We start from the raw sequence: 26,499 nt of genomic DNA on the forward strand, positions 1-26,499 counted from the left end.
GCAACGGGAGAGGCCACAGCAGTGAGAGGCCCGCGTACCGCAAAAAAAAAAAAAAAAAAAAAAGATAATGAAATCCCGTAATACCCAAATTAAGTTTTGAACTTGAAACTAATTTACAGCTATTTTCATAGGTAATTTATTTCTAGCACACAGTTTAAAGACTGCACCCTTCCCAATCTTTTAAAAATCCAGTTGACTGTTACCTCAGTTGTCCTGCTAGCTCAGGATCCTATTTTTACCTGTAAATGGTTTTCAGCAGTGGACAAATGGGTTGGAATAGGGAAGACCATTTTAAAAATGTGACAGCTTTGTCATTTATAACCTCAAGGCCCCTCCCATACTACCTATTTCTCTTGTTGATCACATGGCCATGTGTCATGTTCTTACTGCATTTTCTCTTCATACTGGCAGATTTGGAGTTAAATGGGTTGGAGTCTGGAAATGGGGATGAGGAAGCAGTAGATCGAGAACCCCGGCGCTTGAGCAGCAGGCGTTCTGTCCTCACTAGCCCTGTAGCCAATGGGGTTAACCTGGATTATGATGGACTGGGCAAAACCTGCCGAAGTCTTCCAAGTCTGAAGAAAACTTTGTCTGGGGACTCATCCTCTGACTCTAGCCGGGGCTCCCACAATGGCCAAGTATGGGATCCCCAGTGTAGTCCCAGAAAGGACCGACAGGTGCATCTGACCCATTTTGAGCTTGAAGGCCTTCGTTGCCTTGTAGATAAATTGGAGTCTCTGCCACTGCACAAGAAATGTGTCCCTACAGGGATAGAAGACGAAGATGCTCTCATTGCTGACGTAAAGGTAAGGGTTGGTTATTTTGCATGACAGCTGTTGATCTGGCTGGGACATTCAGTTTCTGGATTCTGAGAGAAAATTTGGGAGTTTTGGGTAATCTTGGTTCAGCGAGAAAGAAGTGTGTGTGGGGGTGGGGGGGGGCTGTACAGTGTTTCAATTCCTAGAATGAGGTTAGGTCCCTGTTATGAAAATACTAACATTTGTACGTTCAGTTAGGACTTAAATCTAGTCCTAAAAATGCTGATTTCAGGCTGACCCTAAAAAAAGGAAGAGCCCGAGAAAATGTTTGTATTTAAGAAATGTTACTTTGAACTTAAGTTACACTAAGATAAAGAGGCCTATTTCAGAACAAAAGTGGCCAATAACAATCTCTAGCAGTCTTACCCCAAGCAGATTTAGAGGAAAGAAATTGAAATGTTGGGTTATGTTGAGCATGTTTAACATATTTAGCTTCAAATTTATCTAGTATTAAGACTTAAATATATTGGGGCAACTTTTGAGAAATGTGTCACTTTAAACATAATTCATCCTATTGCTGTATCAAGTTTCTTCTTGTTGTATATTTTTCTTCTTTCTCAGTAAGTCTCCAAGCATTAATAATCTTCAAGCCCAGCCCACCCCTCATATATTGGTCTCAGAGAAATGAGCTTATTTTTAAGGAATCCAGATTTGAGCTGTCTGAACTGGAGAAAGTTCTATTAAATCTTTCCTTATACATAAACATTGGGGACTTCCCTGGTGGTCTAGTGGTTAAGACTCTGCGCTGCCACTGCAGGGGGACATGGGTTTGATCCCTGGTCAGGGAACTAAGATCCCACATGCCACCCGGCGTGGACACACACACACACACACACACACACACACACACACACACACACACACACGTAACCATTAATGTGAACACCAAAAAGTCTTTAAATCACTGTTTGGAATTATGTCTTGGATGCAGGGCATGGGTATGTGTATTAGAAAGCTAGTTCACCATTTGTAGTAAGTTGTTATTTTTCAAACCTGTCATGTAGATTGTTTTAAGCCACAGAAGAATTTATAAGGAATAATTTTAGTGACCTTAAGGAAGATGGGCGAAATATCTCACAGTACATCTTTTCCATTCCTGATTCCTGATTCAAGTTTTCCCTTGGCCACCACTAACCAACCAGCTAAGGTGCTCCCTACCTTCTGCCAGATACCTCAGGAAAGAATTACAAAGACTGGGATAGGACCTAGACTTTTAAATTTTTTAATTTTTTCTTTCTTCGATTGACATTTTAATTATATCTTACTGTTTATGCATCAGTGAAATGGTAAAAACTTTAAGAGACTAAAAGGGGTGGTACCCTAGTGAAGTTGGTCCTCTCCATAGTGATAGAAGCTGGACAGTTGGTTTTATAGTTTGGTTTAATAAGGCTGTTCTAGATGGCAGGTGGTTATTGTGGCTTGTATTTATGGGAGGAAATAACAAAGTTCCAGGTGGGTGTGGTCCTATATCTGTAATGATTAATGTGCAGCAAAACAAACTTAGCCTACTTTTCCAGACTCACAAACCAGTTCCCAAACTCACTTTCCACCCCTGAGTGAACAAAGGGCACTTACATTTTTTCTTTTCCATTGTGATGGGACGTGTATAATTATGTTTTCCTGAGAGTTTGAGTGTAACATCATCTTTTTTTCTACAGAAGTTTCTTCTTTTTTTGGCTGCACCGCGCGGCTTTCACGATCTCAGTTCGCTGACCAGTAATTGACCCCAGGTCACGGCAGTGGAAGCCTGGAATCCTAACCACTAGGCCACCAGGGAACTCCCCAGAAGTTTCTTTTTTCATGTAGCTATTCCATCATGGATGCATGTAGGAAACATTAAATCGTGACTTTGGCGACTTATTAACTTGTATAATTGCCTTTAGCAACCCTAAGAAGAAAGATTTGTAAGTTTATCTCTCACTAACGTTTTTGTGGCCTGGGGAATCTGTATTTCTGATTCATGAAAAAGAAAAATATATTTTTAATCCTAAAGGATGTCCACAGATGGATTTGATTTCATTGAATCCAGTTGTAGGAAGTCATATTATAATTCACTAACCAGTTGTACAGGTCAAGTGTCATGACAATAATACACAAACTCCCTTAACTAATGTAGTTAAATAAGGATATTTGCAGAGGCAGAGTGGTAGGGGAAAATGTAGAAAAATTTGTGTCAAATATTAAGCAGAGTAAAAGGAGGCAGCAAGAAAGGGAATGAGTTAAGAAGAGCCATTTAAAGAGAACTCTTAACACTGTGAAAAGTGTCTAGAGAGAGCTTCTTGTTCATCAGGAATCATGGAAAATATGGCTGCCATTGCTCACTAAGACAGAGTGGCATAGAGACCAGAGCATGAGGAGGGAGTGGCCCAGTAGGATGACTTCATAGACTGACAGTGTTTGAATTATCCCTTCTCTTGTTTACCCAATACCATAGTCAAAATGTAGCTGATAACAGAAGACAAAAGATTTAGAACCCAGTTCTGCAGGTAGTTTCACTTAAGATCAAATGGATTATTCCTACATTTGACCAGTTATATTTAATCTGAGCTTTAGATAACACTGAGTTTATGGCTTAAATACTTTGAGAATCTAAGCATCACCAAAAAGAAAAAAAGCATTGGGTTGGGTGGGTGCCGAATCACTGCACAGCTGGAGACTGCAGTGCTAGAGAACTTGGTGCTGTGGTAGCATAGAAGGCTACACTGCAGCAAAGGACAAAAGCAAGCCCAGAGTTTACCCTTCCTGCAGAGAGGGATTGTTTCTTGTTGTAGCCTGTATGACTCTCACATATAACTAGGAGAAGAGATGAGAGGAAAATTGGTGGATATCTCGAGACATCCATAATTACCTATTCCCTGGGAGAAAAGTCAATTTTACTGATGTGGTAAAAGGGCTTTGAAGATTCTAAAATGTTCTACAGTGTTGAAAAAAGATCATAGAGTTTGAAGGGAATTAGATGAAAAATGAGGCATTAAAAAGTGTTGATTTATTGGCAGAGTTCAGGGGAAAGTAATGAGCATGTATGTGTAAAGTCCTATTTGGGAGGGGTGTGAGTAACCTTGGCTCCTAATCTAAAATTGAGAGGCCATGTCCTTGAGAAATGTTGAATAAAGAGGCAGGACCTGGAGCAGCATGTATAGTGCAATCCCATTAATGTAGGAAAAAGTGTCTTTGTTTGTATGTGCATTGCAGCAGGGCTGGAGGGGGGCATATCAACTGCTGACAGTGCGTCATAGCAAGATGGTGGGAGTCAGCTGGAAGACTGAATTTTTAATCAGACTTTACTGTTCTGTTTGTGTTTATTTTGGTAATAAAGGAGCTCTTAATGTATGTGTGTGTGTGTGTGTGTGTGTGTGTGTGTGTGTGTGTGTGTGTATTATATAAAGAAGATTTAATATATCAATACATTTGGCTGCCCAGCTCACTTAATGAAACAATTTCAGTGTTATTGAATATTTTTCTACTTTCCTATTTTCTCTAAAACATTTTGATAAGCTTGGCAAACGTGACTTTTGGGCAGGATACTAGATCTATAAAAGCATGTTTTCTCCTCTGTAAAATAACATCTACCTCAGTGGGGATGTTGTGAAAATTAATGATAATGTTAGTAAAGTACTTAATAAACAGTATCATTATTACAGAAAAAAATTAACTGTTACAAATCTATGAAATTCACTTATTCCACTAATGTGAATAATGCCTGCCTACTCTCTGCCAGGAACCAGTTGGTATAAATATGCAAACATACTGTGGACCAAACCCTCAGGGGGCTTACAGTCCAGTGGTGGAGCAGGCATTTTAAGTGGGCTAAGAAAGTAAGTGCCTCCTAGGTTTACAGGTGCTGGGCATGACACTGAGGGGCAGGTGGTCAATTCTGTTCTAAGGGAAGGAGGTGCCAGTCTTTTTAATTTACCAGTTAATAAACTTTCCTGTTAGATGATACAGATTGATTACTACAACAGTATCTAAATGATGAAAGCTCTCAGTTTATAAATTTGAATTTTTTTCTTTGTGGTACAATTGGCTACTGCTGCTCTGATCTAAGATTCTAACATTTTATTTTGTAACTGTGATGTAAAAATTTACACTAAACTAAGCTCCATCCCAGGAGTATGATGGGACTGAAGCAGAGAGTTATGGTTGTGAATAAATACAGAAACACTAATCAGAAATTTCCTTCATCTGACACTTTCTTTGGGAGTGATTCTGACACTTTTAATAAAGAGAAGAGCTGATAGAGGACCCAGTGTAATTAGAACTTAGTCCATTAAGCCAGATGAGGAGGAAAAAAAGAACTTGTATAAATAAAACTTCATTTGCAATTTTTACTGACAAGATATTTGTAATAATTCATATATTCTTACTGACTGAAAAGTTTTAAATAACTCAGCTCCAAGGCATATAGGTTAGGTTAAAATAGATACAATTCTTGGGAATTCCCTGGTGGTGCAGTGGTTGAGAGTCCGCCTGCTGATGCAGGGGACATGGGTTCGTGCCCCGGTCCGCGAAGATCCCAGATGCCGCAGAGCGGCTGGGCCCGTGAGCCATGGCCGCTGAGCCTGCGCGTCCGGAGCCTATGCTCCGCAACAGGGGAAGCCACAACAGTGAGAGGCCCACGTACCACAGGAAAAAAAAACCAAAAAAACAATTCTTTAAAAATATTTTCATTATAAGAGGCCCACGTACCACAGAAAAAAAAAACCAAAAAAACAATTCTTTAAAAATATTTTCATTATATTCCTGTATTATATAATGTCATATTCTTATTCTCATCTTTGTTGCCTATCTTTTATTCTGAATTAATAGGAGAAAAAAATTAGGTCTTGTTTAATGTGTGATTTGAAAACTTACCTGGAGTGAGTGTCCTAGTGCCCTGTCTGGTTTTTGTCCTTTTCCGGTGGCCTTTAGAATTTCTGCTTGCTACAACTTGAACTTGTGTTTTGTTTTGTTTTGTTTTGGAGTAACTTGTTTCTCAAGTATTTGTGCATACTTCATCATCCCTCTAGGTTAGATAACACTAAGACCAAAACAAGCATTTTCCAAGAAGACCTCTCACACCTGTTAAGGAAAGTTTTTCTAACATAATAGGCTAGGGACTTCCCAGGCAGTCCAGTGATTAAGACTAATTACACAGGGTCTCTGAGTCTTAAGATAAAGTGCAAATGAGGTTTAGGATTAGAATGACCATTCAAACATTTCCAGGAAGAGCTCCACAGAAGAGCATGAAAGTCCCTCCTTTTCCTTGGTAAACTACTGTAAAAATTAAAATATGCAGAGCCTGGCATCCAAAGCCCCAGGCCCCAGAGAGCCTATTAGGCCATTGACTGCACCAGAAACTCACTAAAACAACTGTCCTGGAATAAGCTAGAATAAATAAGCATGTTTCCAGTGGTTAAGAGCTAGGTTCTCAGTGGCCTGAGATGTTTATTTCAAAGCAGCTTCTGTCATTTCCAAAAAAACCAAGTTACATTTATTAGAGTCTAAAAATTCCGTAAGTCTGGCCCCAATACATGGGACACTGTAGCCTGAGAGAGTGCTCATTCTGTCTGAGCTTAACCCTGACCGTGGATCGGTGCGTGGAGAGTGGGTGACACGTGTCACTCGAGTGGCTGTCAGAAGTGGCATGAAGGTGTCCGACAGGATGTGAGGCTGGCTGCTTCATCCAGGGAATATCAAGAAAGAGGCAGGCAGAACAGACGACTGGCATAGGCATAGGAGATGTGCGGGAGTGCTGGTGTCCTGAGGGCGGGGTAGTCCAAGGGGCAGGGGCAGGGTCCCAGGAGACTGGCAGGTGTGGAGTTGGCAGCTGCACTTCCCCTGGTTCCCTGTGCCTGGTTCCGAGGTAGGAGAGTAAAGCTCCCTGACCTGAGATTGCGCCTCAGCTGGTCTGATTTGGTCACGAGGGAACTGCCAGCAGAGCTGCCCAGGCGGTTCTCTCACTGTGGGAGCCTCCCCGGGTGGTGAGCAGTGGCCGGATCTGTTGTGGAAGTAGCTGATATTAAACAGACGTATTGCACTGAATACCTCAGTATTGGTTGAAATGTGTCTTTCTGAAGGTTTTTCTGGGAACGTGTGCTGGTTCTGGATTCTGGGCTGGGGGAGGGGCAGGTGAAGCAGGCCGGTTGTTCAGGGAGTGAAGGTAACTCCAGAGGAGCTCAGCTCCGGGGCCTGGCTCAGCTGCAGAGGCTGAACTTCGGGCGACTCGCTGTCTGCCTGAGAGTGGGGAGAGATCGGTGTGTGCAGCCAGTGAGAGCACCGGCCGGCCGTGACCATAAGAGGTGACCCTTAGGGGAAGGGTGTGGACCAAGGCAAGGACGAACGAACTCGGGACCAGACTTGGAATGGGTTAAAGCCTTGCCTTTGCTGGCGCCTTCCGAAGTCAGCCAGCGAGAGCCCTGGGGGCCGGCCCTGGGTTCTCCTCTTGCGGTGACGGTGACGGTGGGAGGGAGAAGGCGGGGCGTGGCCGGCTCACCTCCCCGCCGGCTCTCCTCCAATCGCTGGGCAGAGAGCGCCTGCCCAGCACACCCCCTCCTGACTCTGCCGCAGGACGCTGGGCCCTCTGCTGGCTCGCTCACTCGAGCTCGGCTCCCCTCCTGCCATCTTCCGTTGCAAAGCATTTCTGGGAGCTGCATGTGGGTGACGCAGCAGCATTGTTCGCAGTCACAGGAAGCCGCGGCTGAGCTGAAGGGCTCAAGAAGGAGCTTAGAGCACTGCACGCCGCTCCCTCTGGGTAACCTGAAGGGGTTAGCCCGACTGTCCTGCCTTAGCTGCTCTGGGAGATTTCAGAATTTTCAAGTAAATTGGGATTTTTCCTAGAGGCAGAAAACCTAAGTCCTTCAGCACAACTTCCAATACAGAAAGCAAAACAAAGACGCTGGGGAAACTTCAACCAAGAGCCTCGGCAGCTCCAGAGCGACGAGAAACGCAAGGTCAGGCAGGCGGGCGGCAAACCCTTTCTGGTTCGGGGTGTATGTAACTGTAGGGACTTTGTCTTGGTGAAGAGGCAGAAGAACTGCCTGCCGAGCGAGTCCGGGACAATGCTTAGGTGTTGGCTGTGCCGTCACTGCACTTGTTCCCTCTCCTGGTGGGATGTGCTTTCAGATTGGGTCGTTTGGCTTTTGGGAATCTTTTCCCCTTCTCTACTCAGGCGCCCGCGGTTCTCTTCCCCTTCCTGGGCTGTGTCGGGTGTGGGCTTGTGCTTGAACATTCTCTCGAATGCCAGGAGCCTAGATAGGCGTCAGCCTTTCCGCACTCCACCCCCGCTCCCTGTCCCAAACCCCCTCTGGTGAAGGGTGGTGGCTTCTTTATATGGTTTCTTGAAGGGCCTCAGCTGGAGTCTGCCTTTTTTGATGAAGGCAGGACGTGCTTGGTCGTATGGCCCCGGTGAAATAAGGCTTGGAAGGAAATCTGCATTTCCCTCCACACCCACACAGACCCTAGTAACTGAGTCGTGTATGTGTGAACAGCTGGCCCCCTCCACCCGCCCCGCACCCCAACACAGACACAGTTTCTCCACCTACCCTTCCCTGTCCCCCACAGAAGTCTTGCAGGTAGACTGCTTTTGGTGAATAGTTAGGTTCCTTTTCTACTCTTAAACAATTGCGAATCTTTCTGTGTAGTCTGTTTTGCTGAAAGTGGAAAGTCCCTGTTTGTGGACAGCTCAGTGCTCACAGGCAGAGGAAATGGGCAGAGTCCTACTCCTCGGCGGTGCGAAGTGGGGGAGGGGAGCGGTGCACTCCCTAGCACACATTTTGAATGGACCTGAATTTTTCACCCTGGGGAGGTTAGGAGCCCGTACCAGAACCTAGTCCCACGTGGCACTGCACCCCGCCTCTTCACCCCCACGCAGTGTGGTGCTAAGAGGAGGCTCCAGAATAGGGTGCCATAGCAACTCGAAGTAAATAAAACGTCTGCACATGAAATCAGTTTGGGGGAGTGTGAGAGGCATCTGGAGATTTGGCAAAGGGGATCATCGTGGAGGAGCTTCATGGGTATGAGTTAAAGGGTCTTTCTGAGTCCCAACTCTGGATTTGGAGCATGATCCTTAGGTTAAGGATGAAAAAACTTGGTAGAGAAATGCCTCATGCTTCAAAAAGTCCTGGGCTCTAGGCACAGACCCCACAGGATTATGAGAATTATTATTAAAAATGGCTCAGGCATGCTGGCCTGTCCAGGATCAAAGTTTACTTTTCCCTGAAACAGTTAATATCCTGTATACACCTAAAGCAACCAGAAAGAAATTGTGTAACTTGTCTTCTGGATTTGTGTTTTTTTGCAGTTGCCATTGCTTTAGGGCTCATGAGGTCAGATGAGGAGGGATTTCGTTCTTCTAGAAGGTTTGGGACTCAGAAATTTCTGTCTAAAACATAAAAGATTTGTTTCAAAATAACACTCAACCAGTGTGACTCACTTGAGTGGCAGTTTCTTACTGTAGAATTGTACCTGAAGTCATTCAAACTAGATTGGCTAAAGTCATGGGAACTATTGCCCCTAAGGTTGTTCCTGCCCCCCTTTATGGGAATAAAGGCAAAAAACTCTGTGTGTGATTGTGTGTGTGTGTGTGTGTGTGTGTGTGTGTGTGTGTGTGTGAGAGAGAGAGAGAGAGAGAGATTGATGTGAGATTGAGATTTCTGTAATCAGCCTTTGCTGTTCATATTATTAATTGAGTATTAGCGAATCCTTTTTTTTTTTGCCACTTTGCCAATAACATCTGCAAAATGAAGGCAATATTTAAATACATGATAATACTCGTTAACTGGTGTAGAAGAGTAATGGGGTGAGGTAAAGTTTTACTGTCATATATAGAACGGTGTGACAACACTTGTCACAGTATTAGCATAAGTGGTTACAGTAAGTATACAAGTATGGGGTTGGAAGCAAAGATAAATTTGAAGTCTTGATAGTACTGCACTCGTTTGAGTTCTTTTCCATCTTCGATTTGTTTTGCAGTGAGTCTCTCTCTATATGAAGGGAAAACGTAGACAGTTTCCAGCCTGCCGTTCACCTTGGTGCTTAGGGGGACGGAGGCTAAGTCTGGATGCTGTTAGGAGTGGTTGGCTCTTTGTTCACTATGTCCTTTTTTCCCCTCTTCTCTCCTATCTTACCCTTAGATTTTGCTGGAGGAGCTTGCCAACAGTGATCCCAAGTTAGCCCTCACTGGAGTCCCTATTGTACAGTGGCCGAAAAGGGATAAGGTAAGAAATTATTCTTCAGGCTGCTGAAACATTTTGCTGGCTAACCATTACTGTTCCTGGAAGAAAAAGAACAACTAGAGGCAGACATCTTTGGTTGCATTAGTGTAAACTGAAAGAACATCATTACTCAGTTCTGTTTTGCCTCTTAAGTCAGGATAATTGGCTGTCTTTGGAGGTGACTCTCTTAACAGAACTGTCAAGCTAGGAGACCTGCCTCCAGGTTCAGATGCCAAGAATGGATCAGTTCCTATCCTTCTGGCCCAGTGACTCAATTATTTTCATACATCTGATGTAAAACTAGTTAAAATAATTGCATACACATTTAAAAGGCTAGAATGTGTCTATATTGGAGTCAGACCACACTCTCAAGGTTCCCCTTAATTTGGACTTTTCAGTATTGAATTGAAAAGAGAGGAAAGCAGTTATCCATTAGTTAATAAATTGTCAGTTATGAATTTTCATGCCTCTTCAGTCAGGTCCTGTATAGTTTTTTCCCATATTGTCCTTTGTCAAGGTCAGTGATAGCATTCTGATCCTGGTCGTGAGTCTGGCAAATCAATTAGGCCCTTCTTTGGTTCCCCAGCTAAAACTTGCAGAGCCATCACATTCCAGGAACATTTAGGCAGAATATAAAGGTGTGTATCTAAAAGATGTCTTTGAAGAACCACTTCCTCCTTCCTAAATAGTGTCGTCCCACTTGGCTCATGCATGGCCACATGGGACTGCCTCAAAACAGCATTTCTGGCCCTGGCTGTTGAGTGTTCTGTGTCAGAACAGTACTTAAGGCACAGTGGGAAATTAAAGAAGTGGAAGACATAGCCCTTGTTCTTGAAAAGATAACCAGCAGGGTAAAATACAAGTGCTAGAATTATAAACATATACCTTAGAGATTTATTCCACCCTTAACTATTATTGGAGTGTCTCCTGTGTACCAGATTGCAGGGTTGGATTTGGAATAATAAAGAACAAGACTCGTCTCACCCTCAAGTAGTTTACTGTCTTCTTCAGGAATGTATTCTGAGTAGTAATATTCAGGATAAGGAAATATTAGAGTGCCCCTGGAATGACTTTGGTACATAGAAAGCTTCAGGGAAGGGCAGCTCAGCAGAGTGAGAGGAATGGGGCTGAAGTAGTCTGAAAGGATTGGCACACTTTTTCCGTAAAGATAATATGTAGGTAATAAATATAATAAATAAAGACAATTTTTTTAGGTTTTGCAGGCCATACAGTCTGCTGCAGCTTCTCAGTTCTGCCACTGCGCTTGAAAACGTCCATGGACAAAACATAAACAAAGGAGCATGGTTTTGTTCCAATAAAATTTTATTTACAAAAACAGGCAGTGGGCGGTTTTCCCTCTGGCCATAGTTTGCCAAGCCGTATAATGTTCTACCCCCTCCAGTCCTTAAAGCTACCTGATATGTTTGACCTCACCGCTTTCTCTTTCTAGCTTAAATTCCCGACCCGGCCAAAGGTGCGGGTTCCTACCATCCCCATCACAAAGCCTCACACTATGAAACCAGCTCCACGGTTAACACCTGTGAGGCCGGCTGCTGCCTCCCCCATAGTGTCAGGAGCCAGGCGGAGACGAGTGCGATGTCGAAAATGCAAAGCCTGTGTGCAAGGAGAGTGTGGTGTCTGCCACTACTGCAGGGACATGAAGAAGTTTGGGGGCCCTGGTCGCATGAAGCAGTCCTGTGTTCTCCGGCAGTGCTTGGCAGTGAGTGATCTGCTGGGTAAAGAATATGGGGGAGGGGGGTGGTACCAGGGGACTGAAATACACATAGTGTAGACTTCAGAGTTGGGAAGACAAGGTTTTGCTCTCTTTATGGCTTTCTTCATTTTGTCCCTTTTTTCTCTGGGTTTAGAAGGAAGATATCTAATATTTAAAATAATCGAATTTAATCTTTCAGCCTTAGCCAATTTTCAAATGAGGGACCAGCATTTGAAGGGCAAATCACTGCTGTCTGTCCCCTCTTTAAGTGGATTAGAAAGGAAGGACCTGAGAGGCCAAGGACAGGCCAACTGAAAATAAACTGATCTCTTTTGGTCTCTTGCCCTCAGCTAGTTGACTCTCCCCACTTTCTTCCTTAGCCATTCTTCCTGCCAAACCTCTCTTCTCACCACCCGGTCTCTGTGCTCTCTGAGTGTTTACTAGAGAATTACAGGAACCAAATCGTCCATCTTCGGTTAAAGGGAAGCTGAAATGATAAGGATCTAAGCCTGCTCTTTTCTTGGTTTCTGTCTTTGTCCTCTTGTAGCCCAGACTGCCTCACTCAGTCACGTGTTCCCTCTGTGGCGAGGTGGATCAAAATGAGGAGACGCAGGACTTTGAGAAGAAACTCATGGAATGCTGTGTCTGCAACGAGATTGTTCATCCGGGCTGCCTCCAGGTGAGGAGAGGCCTAAGGGGCCCATGAGGTCTCGGCTTATAGAATTTCTAAAGATACTGAATGGAGCAGAGGAAAGTGGAACATCTGTCATGAGAGGCTGCCAGCATCCCTCCTGGGCCATCAGCTGTGGGTCATGTAGTGGTCTAACATCTGCTCTTGATTCAGTGTCTGTATTCAATGTCAGGCACTGTGCTAGACCCTGAGGATAAACCGGTACACAAAATAGTCCTGGTTCCTACCCTCATGGAGCTTACAGTCTGGCCTCTGGTGGGTATGTTTGGAGTCCCCAGGCCATCATGGAATAGCCTAGTCTGTTTTGGAATGCCTCATGCCTTTAAGCACCTCTGTTACATATACCTCATTGTATCTCTGGATATTAGTTCCTGAAAGATGGTGAGAGTAATACTGTCAGCTAACATTTAATGTGTGTTCAGTCTGTATCAGGCTCGGTGCACACCTGGAGAGCTTTAAAAAAAAAAAAAGTAACAGGAATTCCCTGGCGGTCCAGCGGTTAGGACTCTGCACTTTCACTGCCGAGGGTCTGGGTTCAATCCCTGGTCAGGGAACTAAGATTCCGCAAGCCCCACAGCACAGCCAAAAAAAGTAGTTAGAAGGTTCAAAAAAAAAAAAAGGGTTCAGACCTCAACCTCAGAGGTTGAGTCAACTCTTCTGTCATGGACTCTGGGCCCAGGCGTGTTCAGAAGCTCCCCGAGTGATTCTAATGTGCAGCCGGAGTGAAGAAGGCGCTCTTTTACACGCACTCCCTTCTTTAATCTTTAAGACAACCCTGTGAAGTTGGGTATGACCTGTTTCTTCTTTAAGTTTTCTTTAAAGTGCATTGGTGCTGGTCCTTTCTTGGCCTTCCTGAAGGTGTCAACTATGTCATGACTGCCACCTGGCTGACAACGATTATAAGACACTGTTAATTGTCAGAAGCAGCCCAATTTCAGAAGATTCAAATGTGAAAATATGCCTCTTAGATTTGATAAAATAAGGTATTATCTTCATGATGATGACAGTGGTTAATACAAAGTGTTTACTACATGCCAGGCATTTTTCTAAACATTTTATATAGTATGTAATTCATTTAATCCTTACCACTACCCTGTAAAATGGGTATTGTTATTTATCCTCACTTAACAGTTGAGTCACAGAGACCCCAAACCATAACTGAGTCGTAACCATTATGCCCCGCTGTCACGATCACACGGCACTGTTCCTTTGTGTCCAGTTCCTTTTACAAAGTGGCATGAGACCCTCAGGAGAATGTATGTGTCAGGGGAAGAGACCCCAGATTGACCCAGACTCTTGGGAATCTTCTCTTGGAGTCTAAACTTGATCAGGTAACCAAGAGTGAGGATGGCCAGTTTCCCACTGTCTGGGAGTGAGGCCAGATGGTTCTCTATCTTTCTCCCCTGTGGACCAGTGTGTTTAAGAGTGGGTAACTCTTCCCAACCATGTGGCTGTGTTATTGTTTGATAAAGGAAGCTTAAGAGACAGGTTGGGTTTTGTCTGTTTTTTAAATGAGAGAGATTTTTAACATCGTTATCTGCCTACAGATGGATGGAGAGGGTTTGCTTAACGAGGAATTGCCAAATTGCTGGGAGTGTCCAAAGTGCTACCAGGAGGACAGCTCAGAGAAAACCCAGGTAAGGGAACTTTCTCCAAACTTGCACGGTGAGAAGGAAGGAACCATCAAGCTCAGGATAATGTTTGCCTTTGCATCTTTATTTGCAAGATTATTTTTTATTCTGTTTTGTTTACTTTTTTTTTTTCCTTTGGTTAATTATATTTCTTTTGAGTTTTAAATTTTGTTTTTTTGTATTATTGAATATTGTCCCCCTTGGGGGTCTGCAAATTCCTGAGGTTCTTTTACAGTTTGGGGCCCTTGAAAAAGGAGCCACAGCTGGGCTGTTTGAGGAGGGAAATTAGGTGAGCTTGAGCTGCTCATGAGGAATGAAACTTGAGGGGAGGCAGTGACCTGAGTCAGCTGGTAAATGCGGTGGTATACTGGAGTTTCCAGTTAGGCAGGTTTACATTTTTGTCATCTTCGCCTTTGTGGCAGAAAGCCCTGCCCTCGTGCCCAATTGTGTCCTACAGAGGCCGTCCCTCCTCTGGAGGGGATCAGTGCCGTGACCTTGGCCCCAGGCTACTACTATTGCTAGTCCAGTGGTCACCAGTAATGTCAAAGGGCCAAAAAGACGCTGGTTACTCGAGCCAGGAAGGCAAGACCTGTTAAGGGCACATACAGAGGAGGCCGTTGGCCTCGTGTCAGTCATCCATGCCCTGGTGGATGATTCCAGGTACCCTGCGCAGGAGTAGGGACACGTTTCCTTGTTTTCTTTCTATTTCTTCCCACTTAGGCACTGAGGTCATTGAATTTTCAGTCTAAATATCTTTGAGGGCAAGGATTTCTGGAGTTGACTAGTGCTAAAGTTCTCCTTATTCCAAGTTCTTATACTAGCAGCAAGTTCTTTTAGTAATAGCTTTTACATGTGTCTTCACTGGTGGTGGTGGTGGTGGGCGCTTGCTGTAGCAGATGGATTGGCAGATACTGTGTTTAGTATTACCTTCTAATACATTGTAAAAGCCAGCACCCAAAAGTTGGTCATTCTCTTCCAACCATAGTGATCTAAGAATATAAGGAGAAAAGGGAGCAGAATTGTTGCATAGGGACACAAAATGTCTCCTTACGGGAAATCTGAACTACTGCTATGATACCTAGTGGCACACATTGGTTAGGCTTCATTGCAGCATAGCCAAGGTGGGCTCCAGGAAGGGACAAGTGACCGGTGAGCACAAGTGGCAGAGGGTGAGGTTGTGCATTTTTTGTGAGATGTTGGCTTCACCAGACTTGAATTCCTCATTTTCATCCTGAGGACATTCCTCTGGGAGCAGTGCAGTTTCTTGTTCTCGGCTTAATCTCTCACCTGTGGTTGGTCTCCCGGGACAGTGTGGGGCACTGAGTGGAAGAAGCAGCCTGGTAGGGTCGAGCTTAGACCCTGGTAGAGCTAAAAGTCAGTAGTGTTTACTGCTATCACAATCAGCATCCTAGTTCAAATATATATGTAGGCTGCTTTTCTTCCAACAGAAGCATCTCTTGGGTGTTTAAAATGGTCAGATGGCATAGGGGTAGAGTTGTGGCCTCTTTAAAGAATTTCTTTACCCAGGGAATTATAACCAAAAAATTGGGACAAGAGATGAATAGGGCAGGCTATGGAATCATGCAGCCCAAATTTGGATCCCACTCCTCTGTACTTGGACACAGACCTTTCTGTCACAGGTAGATTTCCCAAGTGACCTATTTCGAGGGTTTTGCTCTGTAATCAGCTTTCTCCAGCACAGACATGAGCTCAGTTGCTGATCCTGGCAGAGTCTAGATTGCAGACGGAGGAGATGACCACCCTGCAGCATGCAGAGATCCCTTTCCCCGTAGAAAAGCAGTGGCCTGCCTTCTCACTAGTCCTCTGAGAGCAACAGTGAGGTTGACCCCCTGTAAGTGTAGAGGGTTTTGAAGAAATGAGCCACTGATGTGGCGTTTGGGGGCCTGTTTTGCAGAAGCGGAAAATGGAAGAGAGCGACGAAGAAGCCGTGCAAGCCAAAGTCCTGCGGCCCCTGCGGAGCTGCGACGAGCCCCTCACGCCCCCACCTCACTCGCCCACCTCCATGCTGCAGCTCATCCACGACCCGGCCTCCCCCCGGGGCGTGGTGACTCGTTCATCCCCTGGGGCCGGCCCCAGCGACCACCACAGTGCCAGCCGCGATGAGCGCTTCAAACGGCGGCAGTTGCTGCGGCTGCAGGCCACAGAGCGCACCATGGTACGGGAAAAGGAGAACAATCCCAGCGGCAAAAAGGAGCTGTCTGAAGTTGAGAAAGCCAAGATCCGGGGATCGTACCTCACTGTCACGCTACAGAGGCCCACCAAAGAGCTCCACGGGACATCCATTGTGCCCAAGCTGCAGGCCATCACGGCCTCCTCTGCCAACCTCCGCCATTCCCCCCGTGTGCTAGTGCAGCACTGCCCAGCCCGAACCCCCCAGCGTGGGGATGAGGAGGGGCTGGGGGGAGAGGAGGAGGAAGAGGAGGAGGAGGAGGAGGAAGATGACAGTGCAGAGGAGGGGGGTGCAGCCAGGCTGAATGGCCGGGGCAGTTGGGCTCAGGATGGAGACGAAAGCTGGATGCAGCGGGAGGTCTGGATGTCTGTCTTCCGCTACCTCAGCCGCAGAGAACTTTGTGAATGTATGCGAGTGTGCAAGACGTGGTATAAATGGTGAGCAGGGATACAGGGATCAGGAATAGGGGTACGGGAGTAGGTGGCAGGTTTCCATATGAGAACAGCATGTGTCTTGGCATCTGGAGGCTTGTCGGGTCCTAAAGGATTAAATCAACCCAGTCTGTTCCCCAGACGGTGGGTCCTGTTAAATATGTGGCCGGTTGTGCCTACAGGTGTCATCAGGGAAATTTGGCCCTTTGCCTCCTCTCCCTGCTACTTTCCCATCTCGCTTTACTGGACTTAAGAATGGATTTGTACATTTGGGCCTGGGGGATGGATTTGTAGTTTGTGCTAAAATTTGAGAGTCATAATCCCCCTACCCCCCCAGTCAACTGAACTTGTTATACATTTGTTGAGAGCCTGTGATAGGCCAGTCACTCTCCTGGTGCTGGTGACACAGATGACTGCTGTTAAGCCCCTGCCTCAGTTATGTCTCCATCTAACGAGAGAGGTATACATGCTTTTAAAAAACTTGGAAAGTGCTCACAGGCTCACAGTTTTCCATAGTTTTAATTCTCATCCTCTAAACCTGGATCGGAATTCCTTTCTCCAGCAAGCAGTTCAGTTTTGAAGCTTCCTGAGACTTAGTTGTCCTTCTTAATGAGACCTGCCATTTCTTCTCAAGTTAACCGTTAAGACAAGGGAGGGGCGGGGGAATCCCTAGAGGTGATAAACAAAGATTTCCACTGGGCATTGTTTTCCCTTAAGCTCCTGGGCCCTGGAACATACCCTTTATATCTGGTCAAATCCCATTACAGTGCTTGCCAAAGTGCCATGCCTGGACCAGTGACATCACCTGGGACCTTGCTAGAAGTGCAGGTTTTCAGGGCCCATCTCAGACCTACTGAATCAGAACCTGCGGGGGGGTGGGGGGGGCAGGCAATCTGTTTTTAATAAATTCTCCACCAGGGGATTCTGATACACATTAAAGTTTGAGATCCCCTGCTCTATTGTAAGCAGCCTGTTTCTGCCATAGAATTTTCATGTGCCATTGGTGAAGTTTTTTCAGTCTTTAAATAAAGACTCCATTCTTTGCAAACTTGAGTTTATTTCCCAAATCTGAATTAATACGTGATCTACCCAAATTCTCCTAATATTTCTCTTCGTAGGGCTAGTGGGCCTGCCTGGCTCTATCCCTCAGTTTCCAGGCCAAGCCACATAAGACTCGCATTATGTGCCATCTCCTCTTCCCCTGCCAGCCAGACTCTGAGCCAGGCTGGGGAGCAGGAACTGTAAAATATTAAACAGAAGCCTGCATGTTGCAGTGCTGTTTGTGGCCTATGGACTTGTAGATTGCAGTGGAAGGGCAGGCCTCTCCCTTTCAGTTCTGGTCTGGACTGGCTAGAAAATGTAAAGATAGCACTGAAACCCAAGGGTGGTAGAGGACTCTCCAGGCCTGATTTTAATAAAGAGCCTCTTTCGACCTGATACAGTAATGGCTCTTTGTGGAGCTCAAGGCACAATGAACTGTGGATATGCCACGTAGCGCCCTGCGTCTCAGGCAGCTGGGAGAGACTGTGATGAGGGAGAGAGTAGAGGGAAGCCTAGTAGCTTCCAGCAGTAAGAAGTCAAGAAATTTTTTAATGTTCCCTTATATATACTTTGATGGGAGCCATACCATTTAAATGCAAACGAGGGGTTATAGTATATTGTTTTACTCTGTGTCCCTAACAATTGTGCTGTGTTCTCAGCCCATCCAGAGTAAATCAGGGTGAACTGGTCAAGTAATCCCTATTCTCTGAGGCAAAAAAATGACAGGGCATGATCCTTGTATGCGTGTAGAAGAATCTAGGGAAGGTGAATCCTCCAGGTGCTCTGCTTTTCCCAGAAGCCTCCAGCAGCCTGTGGTGAAGTTCCTCTGACAAGGGACATCAGGTATTGACAGCTAGTTCTCTTTCCTTCTGTCACAGGTGCTGCGACAAGAGACTTTGGACAAAAATTGACTTGAGTAGGTGTAAGGCTATTGTACCCCAGGCTCTCAGTGGCATCATCAAGAGGCAGCCAGTTAGCCTCGACCTCAGTTGGACCAACATCTCCAAAAAACAACTGACGTGGCTCGTCAATAGGCTGCCAGGTGAGCAGCCCTGTGCTGTCCTTCCAAGGGCAGGCAGGGAAAGCTGCGTTGTTGGCAGCACTTCTTAGAATTGCTTTAGGGCAATTTAGGGCATCAGTCTGTGCCATTGTTGCCTTTCTGCTTAGCAAGAGACTTAGCCTGGGCCACCTTAACTGCCAGTCCCCACGGTGCCACTCTGGACTGGCAGGCCAATCACTGCGGTAGACAATGAAGAGAACAGGATCAGGTGCTGCTGCCAGCCCTGCAGGTCTGCTCAGCATAGCCACTGAAGAGGAAATTTGAGTAAGATGTTGCCTTGATCAGCCCCTTGTAAGGCCTTGTTCCCTTAAGCATTTTGAGGTCTTGGATAAAGAGGAAGTCACTCACACTTACATGACTCTGGTAGGAACTAAGCAATCCATTTTACCACCAGAGTTAGATGTAATTTAGGAAAGCCATAGGAGTCTTTGAGCTGGATTACTCGAGTAAGATTAGGACATGGTCCCTCTCTCCATTAGACTGGGCATCTGTTTACCTTGGTCTGATCAGCTGGTAGTTGAGGCTTTGGATGGGCCCATAGAGTGTTTTATTGCGTGTCTGTTTCCTTCCATTGCAGGACTGAAAGACCTCCTCCTGGCAGGCTGCTCCTGGTCTGCAGTCTCTGCCCTCAGCACCTCCAGCTGCCCCCTTCTCAGGACCCTTGATCTTCGGTGGGCAGTAGGAATCAAGGACCCTCAAATTCGGGACTTGCTGACTCCACCGGCTGATAAACCAGGTATGCTCTGGGCTCCTCCTGGGGCAGCTTTGTCTTTCAGCTGAACTTCATTCCCAGAAGCTAAGGTTCTGATGCTGTTGAAGAGTAGAAAAATGCAAATTGAAAACAGAATGATGGACTGCGTACAAGTGCAGGTTACCTGTTTATAGATAACTACCAACAAAGAAAGGAGTAAGTCCATTTTGTGGGTTAGTGGAGCTTGGGGCTTAGAGAGTATAAGCCCAAGGAAGTCCAGGAAGGCTTCATGGTTGAGGTGGAACATTGAAAGCTGTTTCCATGATAGTCCAGAAAAGTGCGGGAGTGTGGGAAGGAGAGGAGCATTCCACACATACCCCTTTGCTGTGTAAGTGAGGCACAGTCCAGCAGCTGGGAAGAAAGAAAACGTGTCTGGTTTCCTAGAAACGGCCCCCACGCACTGCTCACTCCCTGAAGGGAAGCGTGTGGGCAGTTCTGCTTATTAACCCCTGCAGGAGGGCCTGGCCAGCAAGTAGCTGAAGCTGCCTGCAGCTTTGGAGCTGGACTAGAGTTGAGAATTTTGATCTAGGCCCTTCTCTTGCCTGCGCAGGTCAGGACAATCGCAGCAAGCTCCGGAACATGACCGACTTCCGGCTGGCGGGCCTTGACATCACAGATGCCACGCTTCGCCTCATCATTCGCCACATGCCCCTCCTGTCTCGACTCGACCTCAGTCACTGCAGCCACCTGACAGATCAGTCCTCCAATCTACTCACCGCTGTTGGGTCTTCCACTCGTTACTCCCTCACAGAGCTCAATATGGCAGGTATGGCGCTGTGATGTTTTGTGACAAACTGCCCCCTGCCTCCCAGAAGCCCAGCCCTCCTTGGAGCTTGATCAGTAGAACAGAAAGAACATGGGCTGTTGACTAAACCATGTTAATTTGTTTCCTGACATCTGGACAAGGACATGGAACTCTATCCCTTTTGTAACTGATGGGAACTAAGGCCTCGAGCAGTTGTCAGGTGCCTAAGAGCACGGCCACCACCCAGCTGCAGTTTGGTGAGCCTTGCAGTGCAGGGAGTGCAGTGGCAGGGGGCCTTCAGAGGCCGCCGTGCTGATGGCGGTAGTTATGGGAAAAAGGGGGCTTTTGTTTAGCATCTTGAGGGAAAGCTGGGAAATTGAGGCTCCTATGGCTGTGTGTACATAGCATTGTCTTTTTTTTTTTTTTTTTTTTTTTTTTGCGGTATGCGGGGCTCTCACTGTCGTGGCCTCTCCCGTTGCGGAGCACAGGCTCCGGACGCACAGGCTCAGCGGCCATGGCTCATGGGCCCAGCCGCTCCGCGGCACGTGGGATCCTCCCGGACCGGAGCACGAACCCGCGTCCCCTGCATCGGCAGGCGGACTCTCAACCACTGCGCCACCAGGGAAGCCCACATAGCATTGTCCTTGTGGTCTCTTTCCCCACAGGTTGCAATAAATTGACAGACCAGACCCTGATCTACCTACGGCGCATCGCCAATGTCACCTTGATCGACCTTCGAGGATGCAAGCAGATTACCCGAAAAGCCTGCGAGCACTTCATCTCAGACTTGTCCATCAACAGTCTCTACTGCCTGTCTGACGAGAAGCTGATACAGAAGATCAGCTAAGACACACCCAGCCCAGACTGAACAGGAAACCGATCTTCCCCTGACTCCCCAGCCAGGAGAGCCTCTCTCCCCGACCCTGCACGGGCTCTGAGGCCAGCGTCACACTCCCTGTCTGCTCTCCTGTCCCTTGAGCCCTTCCCTTACAGGCGGGGCAGAGAGGGTGGTGGACACCAGGCTTACCTGCCTGCTTCTCTCCCTCCTAAGGAGAAGGGGGTAGCAAATTGATCTGAGGGGAAAGCACAGGCTGTGTGCTGTCACAGTGCCTGCTCGCTTGCTCACCCACTCACTCACTCGCCTGCCAGGAGGCTGGGCTCTCAGTTTGGGGTGTCTGTGCAACCATCATCTGCACTGGGCCCTGGGGTCCTCCTCCCCATCCATGGTCCCCAGCGGTACCTGGTTCTGAGCAAACTCCCAGGGAAGAAAGTGGCCCTGTCTCCGTGGCCAGGTTCTCCTTATGGTGTCCAGTGCGTGTCTCTCCTCCATCACACTCTCCCGGCTTATGCAGGAGGGGCCAGCAGCCCCAGGAATGCCAGCCCCATGCAGATCACACTGGTGCTGTTGAGGTGTCTAAAACCTCTTGTTGTGTCTGTGCTCTCCCTCCTCTCCTGTCCTTTAGCTTGATCCTGTCCGATGCTCGTGGTAGTTCACATAATGAGGTTCCCCCAGCCCAGACTTGCCTGCTAGTTTCTGTGAAGTCCTTATTGCACTTATTGGGGTTGAGGCTCTTCAGAGGAGCTGGAACTGTCTACCCCAGGGACACCCCCATTTTATTGCTTCCCAGGCAGATTCTGAGACAGGCACCATCTCCCCGTTCCCCTCCTTCTTTGGCCTGCCCTGCCCTTTTCCACACTTAACCTTATTCCCGCCTGAATAGGGCTTTCCCAGGATGCGTGTCCTCAGAGGGAGCAGCCTGTCTCCCCCAGCTGGGGGGGATCAGAGAACTAGGCCAGGTCCCCACCTGCCTCCCAGCAGGCTCCGGGCCTCAGGTGTCCCGTAGCCACCCGAGCGCAGGCCTGTGTCTAGCCCCAGTGGCTCACTGATCTGGCACCTTTGGAGGGGTGGGAGGTCCTGCTTAGAAGCCAGTCACCTGCCCTCTGCCTGCAGCCATGGAAGGGGGTGTGCATGTGCCTCGGTGTGTGTGGCTGAGTGTATTAAGCGTGTGTGTGGAGGGAAGGAGGGGAGCGTGGTATCTCCCACTCCACCGCCCTGTGTCGAGCCCCATCAGCTGCCCCCTCTTACTTTGCATTGAACGGCCTGTCCAAAGATCCTCTCTCTAGGGCAGCAGAGAGCTTTTTGCACTTTAAAAAAAAAAAAAAAAAAAATGGAAAGAAAGGTCGGAATTTCTTTTGGGTCAATATTTAAGTGTGTGAGGAGATGCTCAGTAGCAGCAGCCTGTGGCGAGAGCTTATAAATGATAGACGCGGATTTGCACTCTGCTCCCCATCTGTAAGGATAGCGAGACAGCACAACCTTGCCCCCCCTTCTCGTCCTGCAGCCCATCCCTTCCTGGCCCCTTTCCTGCAGCCCAGTCTCAGGCCCTCCTCCTCCTGAAGCCCTTTGGGGGAGGGGAAGGAGCCCAGGCACCAGGGGTCTGAAGTGTGAGCCACCCCAAGGAGAGACGCCACGTGCACCCTTGCCACTTCCAAAGCAATAGAGGCAGAGGGGCTCCCTCTTTGCCACCTAGCCCAGCTTTGACCCTGGCATTGACCGGCCTCCTAAGAGAAAACTGGGTCTTGTGAGGGGGTGGCATTGTGTCTGTTTCTTCCAATCTGCTGATTCTCTTGGCTGCACCTTAAAAGCAGCAGTCTGCTCCCGTGACCCTCTGCCCCTTCCATTGGTCTCCAGGCCCCAGCCAACTGGGGCTGAAACTTTGAGGAAATGCCAGTGACTTATTCCAGAGTGCCTCAGTTAGGGGAACTTCTCTGTAAAGAACCCTGGGTATTGAGCAAAAACCTTATTAATATTATTGTTAATGACCTATAATTGGAAGCTTCCTGCCTTTTTTTGGTTGCTCCTGTGGAAAATACTGAAAAGATTACTTTGTTTTGTTTTCTTGTCTTTTTATAAAAGGGGAGGTGGAGAGACCCCTTCAGAGCAGGGATTGTGCCGGGAGAGTGCCTCTGACTTTGGGACGTTTCATCTACAGAAATTTCCAAGCTGATGGTTTGTTTTGGGTTTTGGTTTCTATTTTTGTTGTTTTTGGTTTGGAAAAACAAGCATTTTTACCGCGCACGTAAATTGGTCAGCAGAAAAGGGAGCTCAGGAGTGGCAGCCAATGGACCTGTGCCCTTGCTGGGTTTTCCTTTTCTCTGGGACTGTGAGGGGGAAAATGGTTTTTAGAGGTGAGGGTTGGTCCATGTGGAGGAAAGAAATGTCTGTCTTTGGGGACAGAGGAACCTGGGAGTTCCGCCGAATTTCCTGCAATCTGCTCTTAGACACGGCCTTGCCAGGAGAGCTTGCCTTCCTCAGACCGCGGGACCAGACACCCTGCCTCCATCTTTCCGAGCACCGGGGCGAAAGACCACAAGGAAAGGAAGAAAATTTATATATATATATAATATAAAATCACTTGGTGATTAAAAAATAACTGCTCCATAAATAAAACTCCTAAAGTCACTATGTTTAAAGGGTTTGGTTGTGTTTTTGTTTTCGGAGAAATATTGTAAATATATATTTTTTGTTGCTGATTTAGAGTCAATCTCCAATGTTGTGCTAAAAAATTAAATTAAATGTAAGCATTAAGGGGACAAGTCATGCTATCTCAGTTGACACATTGGGGTTATTTTGGGCCAGGGAAGGAGGGAAGCTAGCTGGACTTTTGTTTTCTAAACGTTCTCCACTATTGGTTTTAGAAAGAGCAAGGACATCTTTCCTCTGACATGTGGGAATGGGAGATATTTGTGTAATAAAATTTTTAAAAGACAAAAAAAGAAATAGCCTCCAATGGGGAATATTTTGGTTTTTTTTTTTTTTTTTTTTAATAAAAAGGTTTTAAAAACAACAACAACAACAACAAAACCTTTTCTGCCTTGGTGTGTGTGTGTGCGCCCATGTGAAAGAGGAAGAGTCAGAAGGTCCTGCAGGCTCTCGCCTCCCACTCCCCCCCCAACCCCGCCCCAGGCCCGCAGTTCCTGCTTCATCCCTGAGTTAGCAGCAGAACTGCTATGTGCCTCTACTACTTGTCTTGCCTTCTTTTTTTGAATATCAAAAAGCAGCACTTGCTTATGGAAACGCCAAAACATTTTACTTCACGAAGGGGAACTTTTTAATAGATGTGAAAACTTAAGTATGAGGTTACTGGACCCCCACCCCTTCCCCACAAAGCAGTGCTTGGGAGTGGCCCTACAGAGTCCTCAAGGAGAGCTGGGAAGGACCCCTGTGATGCTCTCCTGACAGCAGGCCTGGGGATTTCTAATCTTGCCATCCTGGACAGCCATTAGCCAAGGCCAACCTCCAACCACTACAGCTGTAGAACAGGCCTCTCAAGGACAATGCTGTTCGAGGTCACCGCACAAGGTGTGTGTCAGGCTCCATTCGGCATTTGTCCCACAGTGTCCTGCTGCTTACTGAGTACAGGCTTCCAGCCTTTAGACGACTGTCCGACGTGCTGTCCTCAGCCCTGACTGCACCATCTCAGGAGAGCTGAAATCCCACCCGGGAGGTCTTGAGGAGGCTGTCATCACTACCTTCAGGGCATCTGGGGATCCCTGCCCATCCTACTCACCAGGCTGTTAAGGACCATCTCCAATTCTGCTGCACATTCTGGAAAAGCACGGGGTCCTGGACGGTGAGCTGGTTCCCAGTCCACTTCCTGAGGTTGGATGTGGATGTGGCCATGTTCCATGTTGCAGGGGAAGGCAGACTGTCAGTTTTGCCATCTAAATATCACAAGAGCCCAGCGTCCACCTCTCGATGACCTCATGCCTGCCACCCTAGGTGAAGCCTGCATTGTCCAGAACCTTGACCCCAGCAGGAGCCCTGAGGCTTCCCAGCCTCTAGGCCAGCCCCCTGTCCTCCATGTTGGCAGCCAGAACATTTCTCTTAGATTTGACTACTTCTCTATTTAAAACCCATTAGTGTGTTTGTCTCAGGATGAAGTCCAAGCTTCCTCACTCACCATTTGCCCCTCCTACTCCCCTCCACCCTCATAGCTAACTTCAGTTCCACCATCTCTGGGCCTTTGCTGTTCCCTTTGTTGGTACACCTTCCGTAGTTTACATGTTACTTCCTCTGGGAAGCCATCTCCCACCCTGCTCAAGACTGGATCATATGCTGCCATAGCACCCGACTGGTTTTTAGGACTCCTTTAAAATCAGTCTCCCCAGCTAGCTGGGAAGCTCCACCAGGACAGGGATCAGACTGTGTTGCTCACCATGTCATCCCCAGCAGCTGGCACAGAGCTTGGCACATAATAGATGCCCAAGCAACAGTGTTGAGTGTTCCCAGTAGCTTGGATACCCAGAGGCCTGTGCCTCCCCAGTACAGCCAGTTTGTTGCCATGTTCTCCAAATTCACTACCTCATACATCTTTCCCCTCCTTTCTTGTGTTAATGCTACCAGCTGTTTTTTTTTTTTTTTTTTTGGCCTGTTTCCAATCTAACCTGTATTCAGCTATGAATTAATCTTCCTAAAGCACACACAAAAATCTTCAGTCTTCATGTGTAACACTCCAGAGTCATGTGTAAACTCATCCTGCCACTGGCATCTGTAAAATGAGAAGCACCAGGTTGGTGGTAGGTGCTCCTAAGAGGCCTCAAACTGGACACCTCTGTAGTCACCAGGCTTGCTGTGTTCAGGGTGTGTCACCCTCACAACTATGAAAATCTATACTTCCTTCAAACACCTCTTCCTCCAGAAGCCCTTCCTGTTTCCCCACCAACCAGAAGGGATTAACCTGGACATACCGTACCTTTCACAGGCAACAACATAGTAAAAACAGCTGGCATCTACTGAGACTTACTATGTGTTGACCACTGTTCTAAGCACCTACATAAAGTAACTCCGAAAAAAAAAAAAAAAGTAACTCCGAATCCTCGCAGCAACTCTACTTTAAGGATAGTTGATTTACAATGTTGTGTTAGTTTCTGGTGTACAGCAAAGTGATTCAGTTATACATGTATATATACATATTCTTTTTCATATTGCTTTCCATTATGGTTTATTACAAGATATTGAATATAGTTCCCCGTACTATACAGTAGGACGTGTTGCGTGTTGTTTGTTTTATATATAGTAGTTTCTATCTGCTAACCAAGCTCCTAATTTATCCCTCTCCCATCCCCTTTCCCCTTTGGTAACCATAAGTTTGTTTTCTATGTGAGTCTGTTTCTGTTTCATAAATAAGTTCATGTCATATTTTATTTATTTATTTATTTAGGCTGTGCTGCG

At 46.7% G+C, this 26,499-nt stretch overlaps 1 protein-coding gene across 6 annotated transcripts in view; it reads left to right on the forward strand.

Moving 5' to 3' along the window:
• The window catches only part of KDM2A (lysine demethylase 2A), a 106,794-nt gene extending 82,731 nt beyond the window's left edge, over positions 1-24,063 (forward strand). For all 6 annotated transcript variants that reach the window (XM_007109546.4, XM_024133109.3, XM_007109549.4 and 3 more), the window contains 10 exons: positions 412-806; positions 9,929-10,012; positions 11,460-11,729; positions 12,271-12,402; positions 13,962-14,051; positions 15,961-16,673; positions 18,587-18,750; positions 19,346-19,504; positions 20,070-20,285; positions 20,930-24,063. In XM_007109546.4, the coding sequence (XP_007109608.1) occupies positions 412-806; positions 9,929-10,012; positions 11,460-11,729; positions 12,271-12,402; positions 13,962-14,051; positions 15,961-16,673; positions 18,587-18,750; positions 19,346-19,504; positions 20,070-20,285; positions 20,930-21,111 (2,405 nt within the window). In that variant the 3' untranslated portion in view covers positions 21,112-24,063. The remainder of the gene's footprint in view (positions 1-411; positions 807-9,928; positions 10,013-11,459; positions 11,730-12,270; positions 12,403-13,961; positions 14,052-15,960; positions 16,674-18,586; positions 18,751-19,345; positions 19,505-20,069; positions 20,286-20,929) is intronic.
• The last annotated feature ends 2,436 nt before the right edge of the window (positions 24,064-26,499 follow it).

This window comes from Physeter macrocephalus, chromosome 16, assembly GCF_002837175.3.
Source record: "Physeter macrocephalus isolate SW-GA chromosome 16, ASM283717v5, whole genome shotgun sequence".
Taxonomy (NCBI): Eukaryota; Metazoa; Chordata; class Mammalia; order Artiodactyla; family Physeteridae; genus Physeter; species Physeter macrocephalus.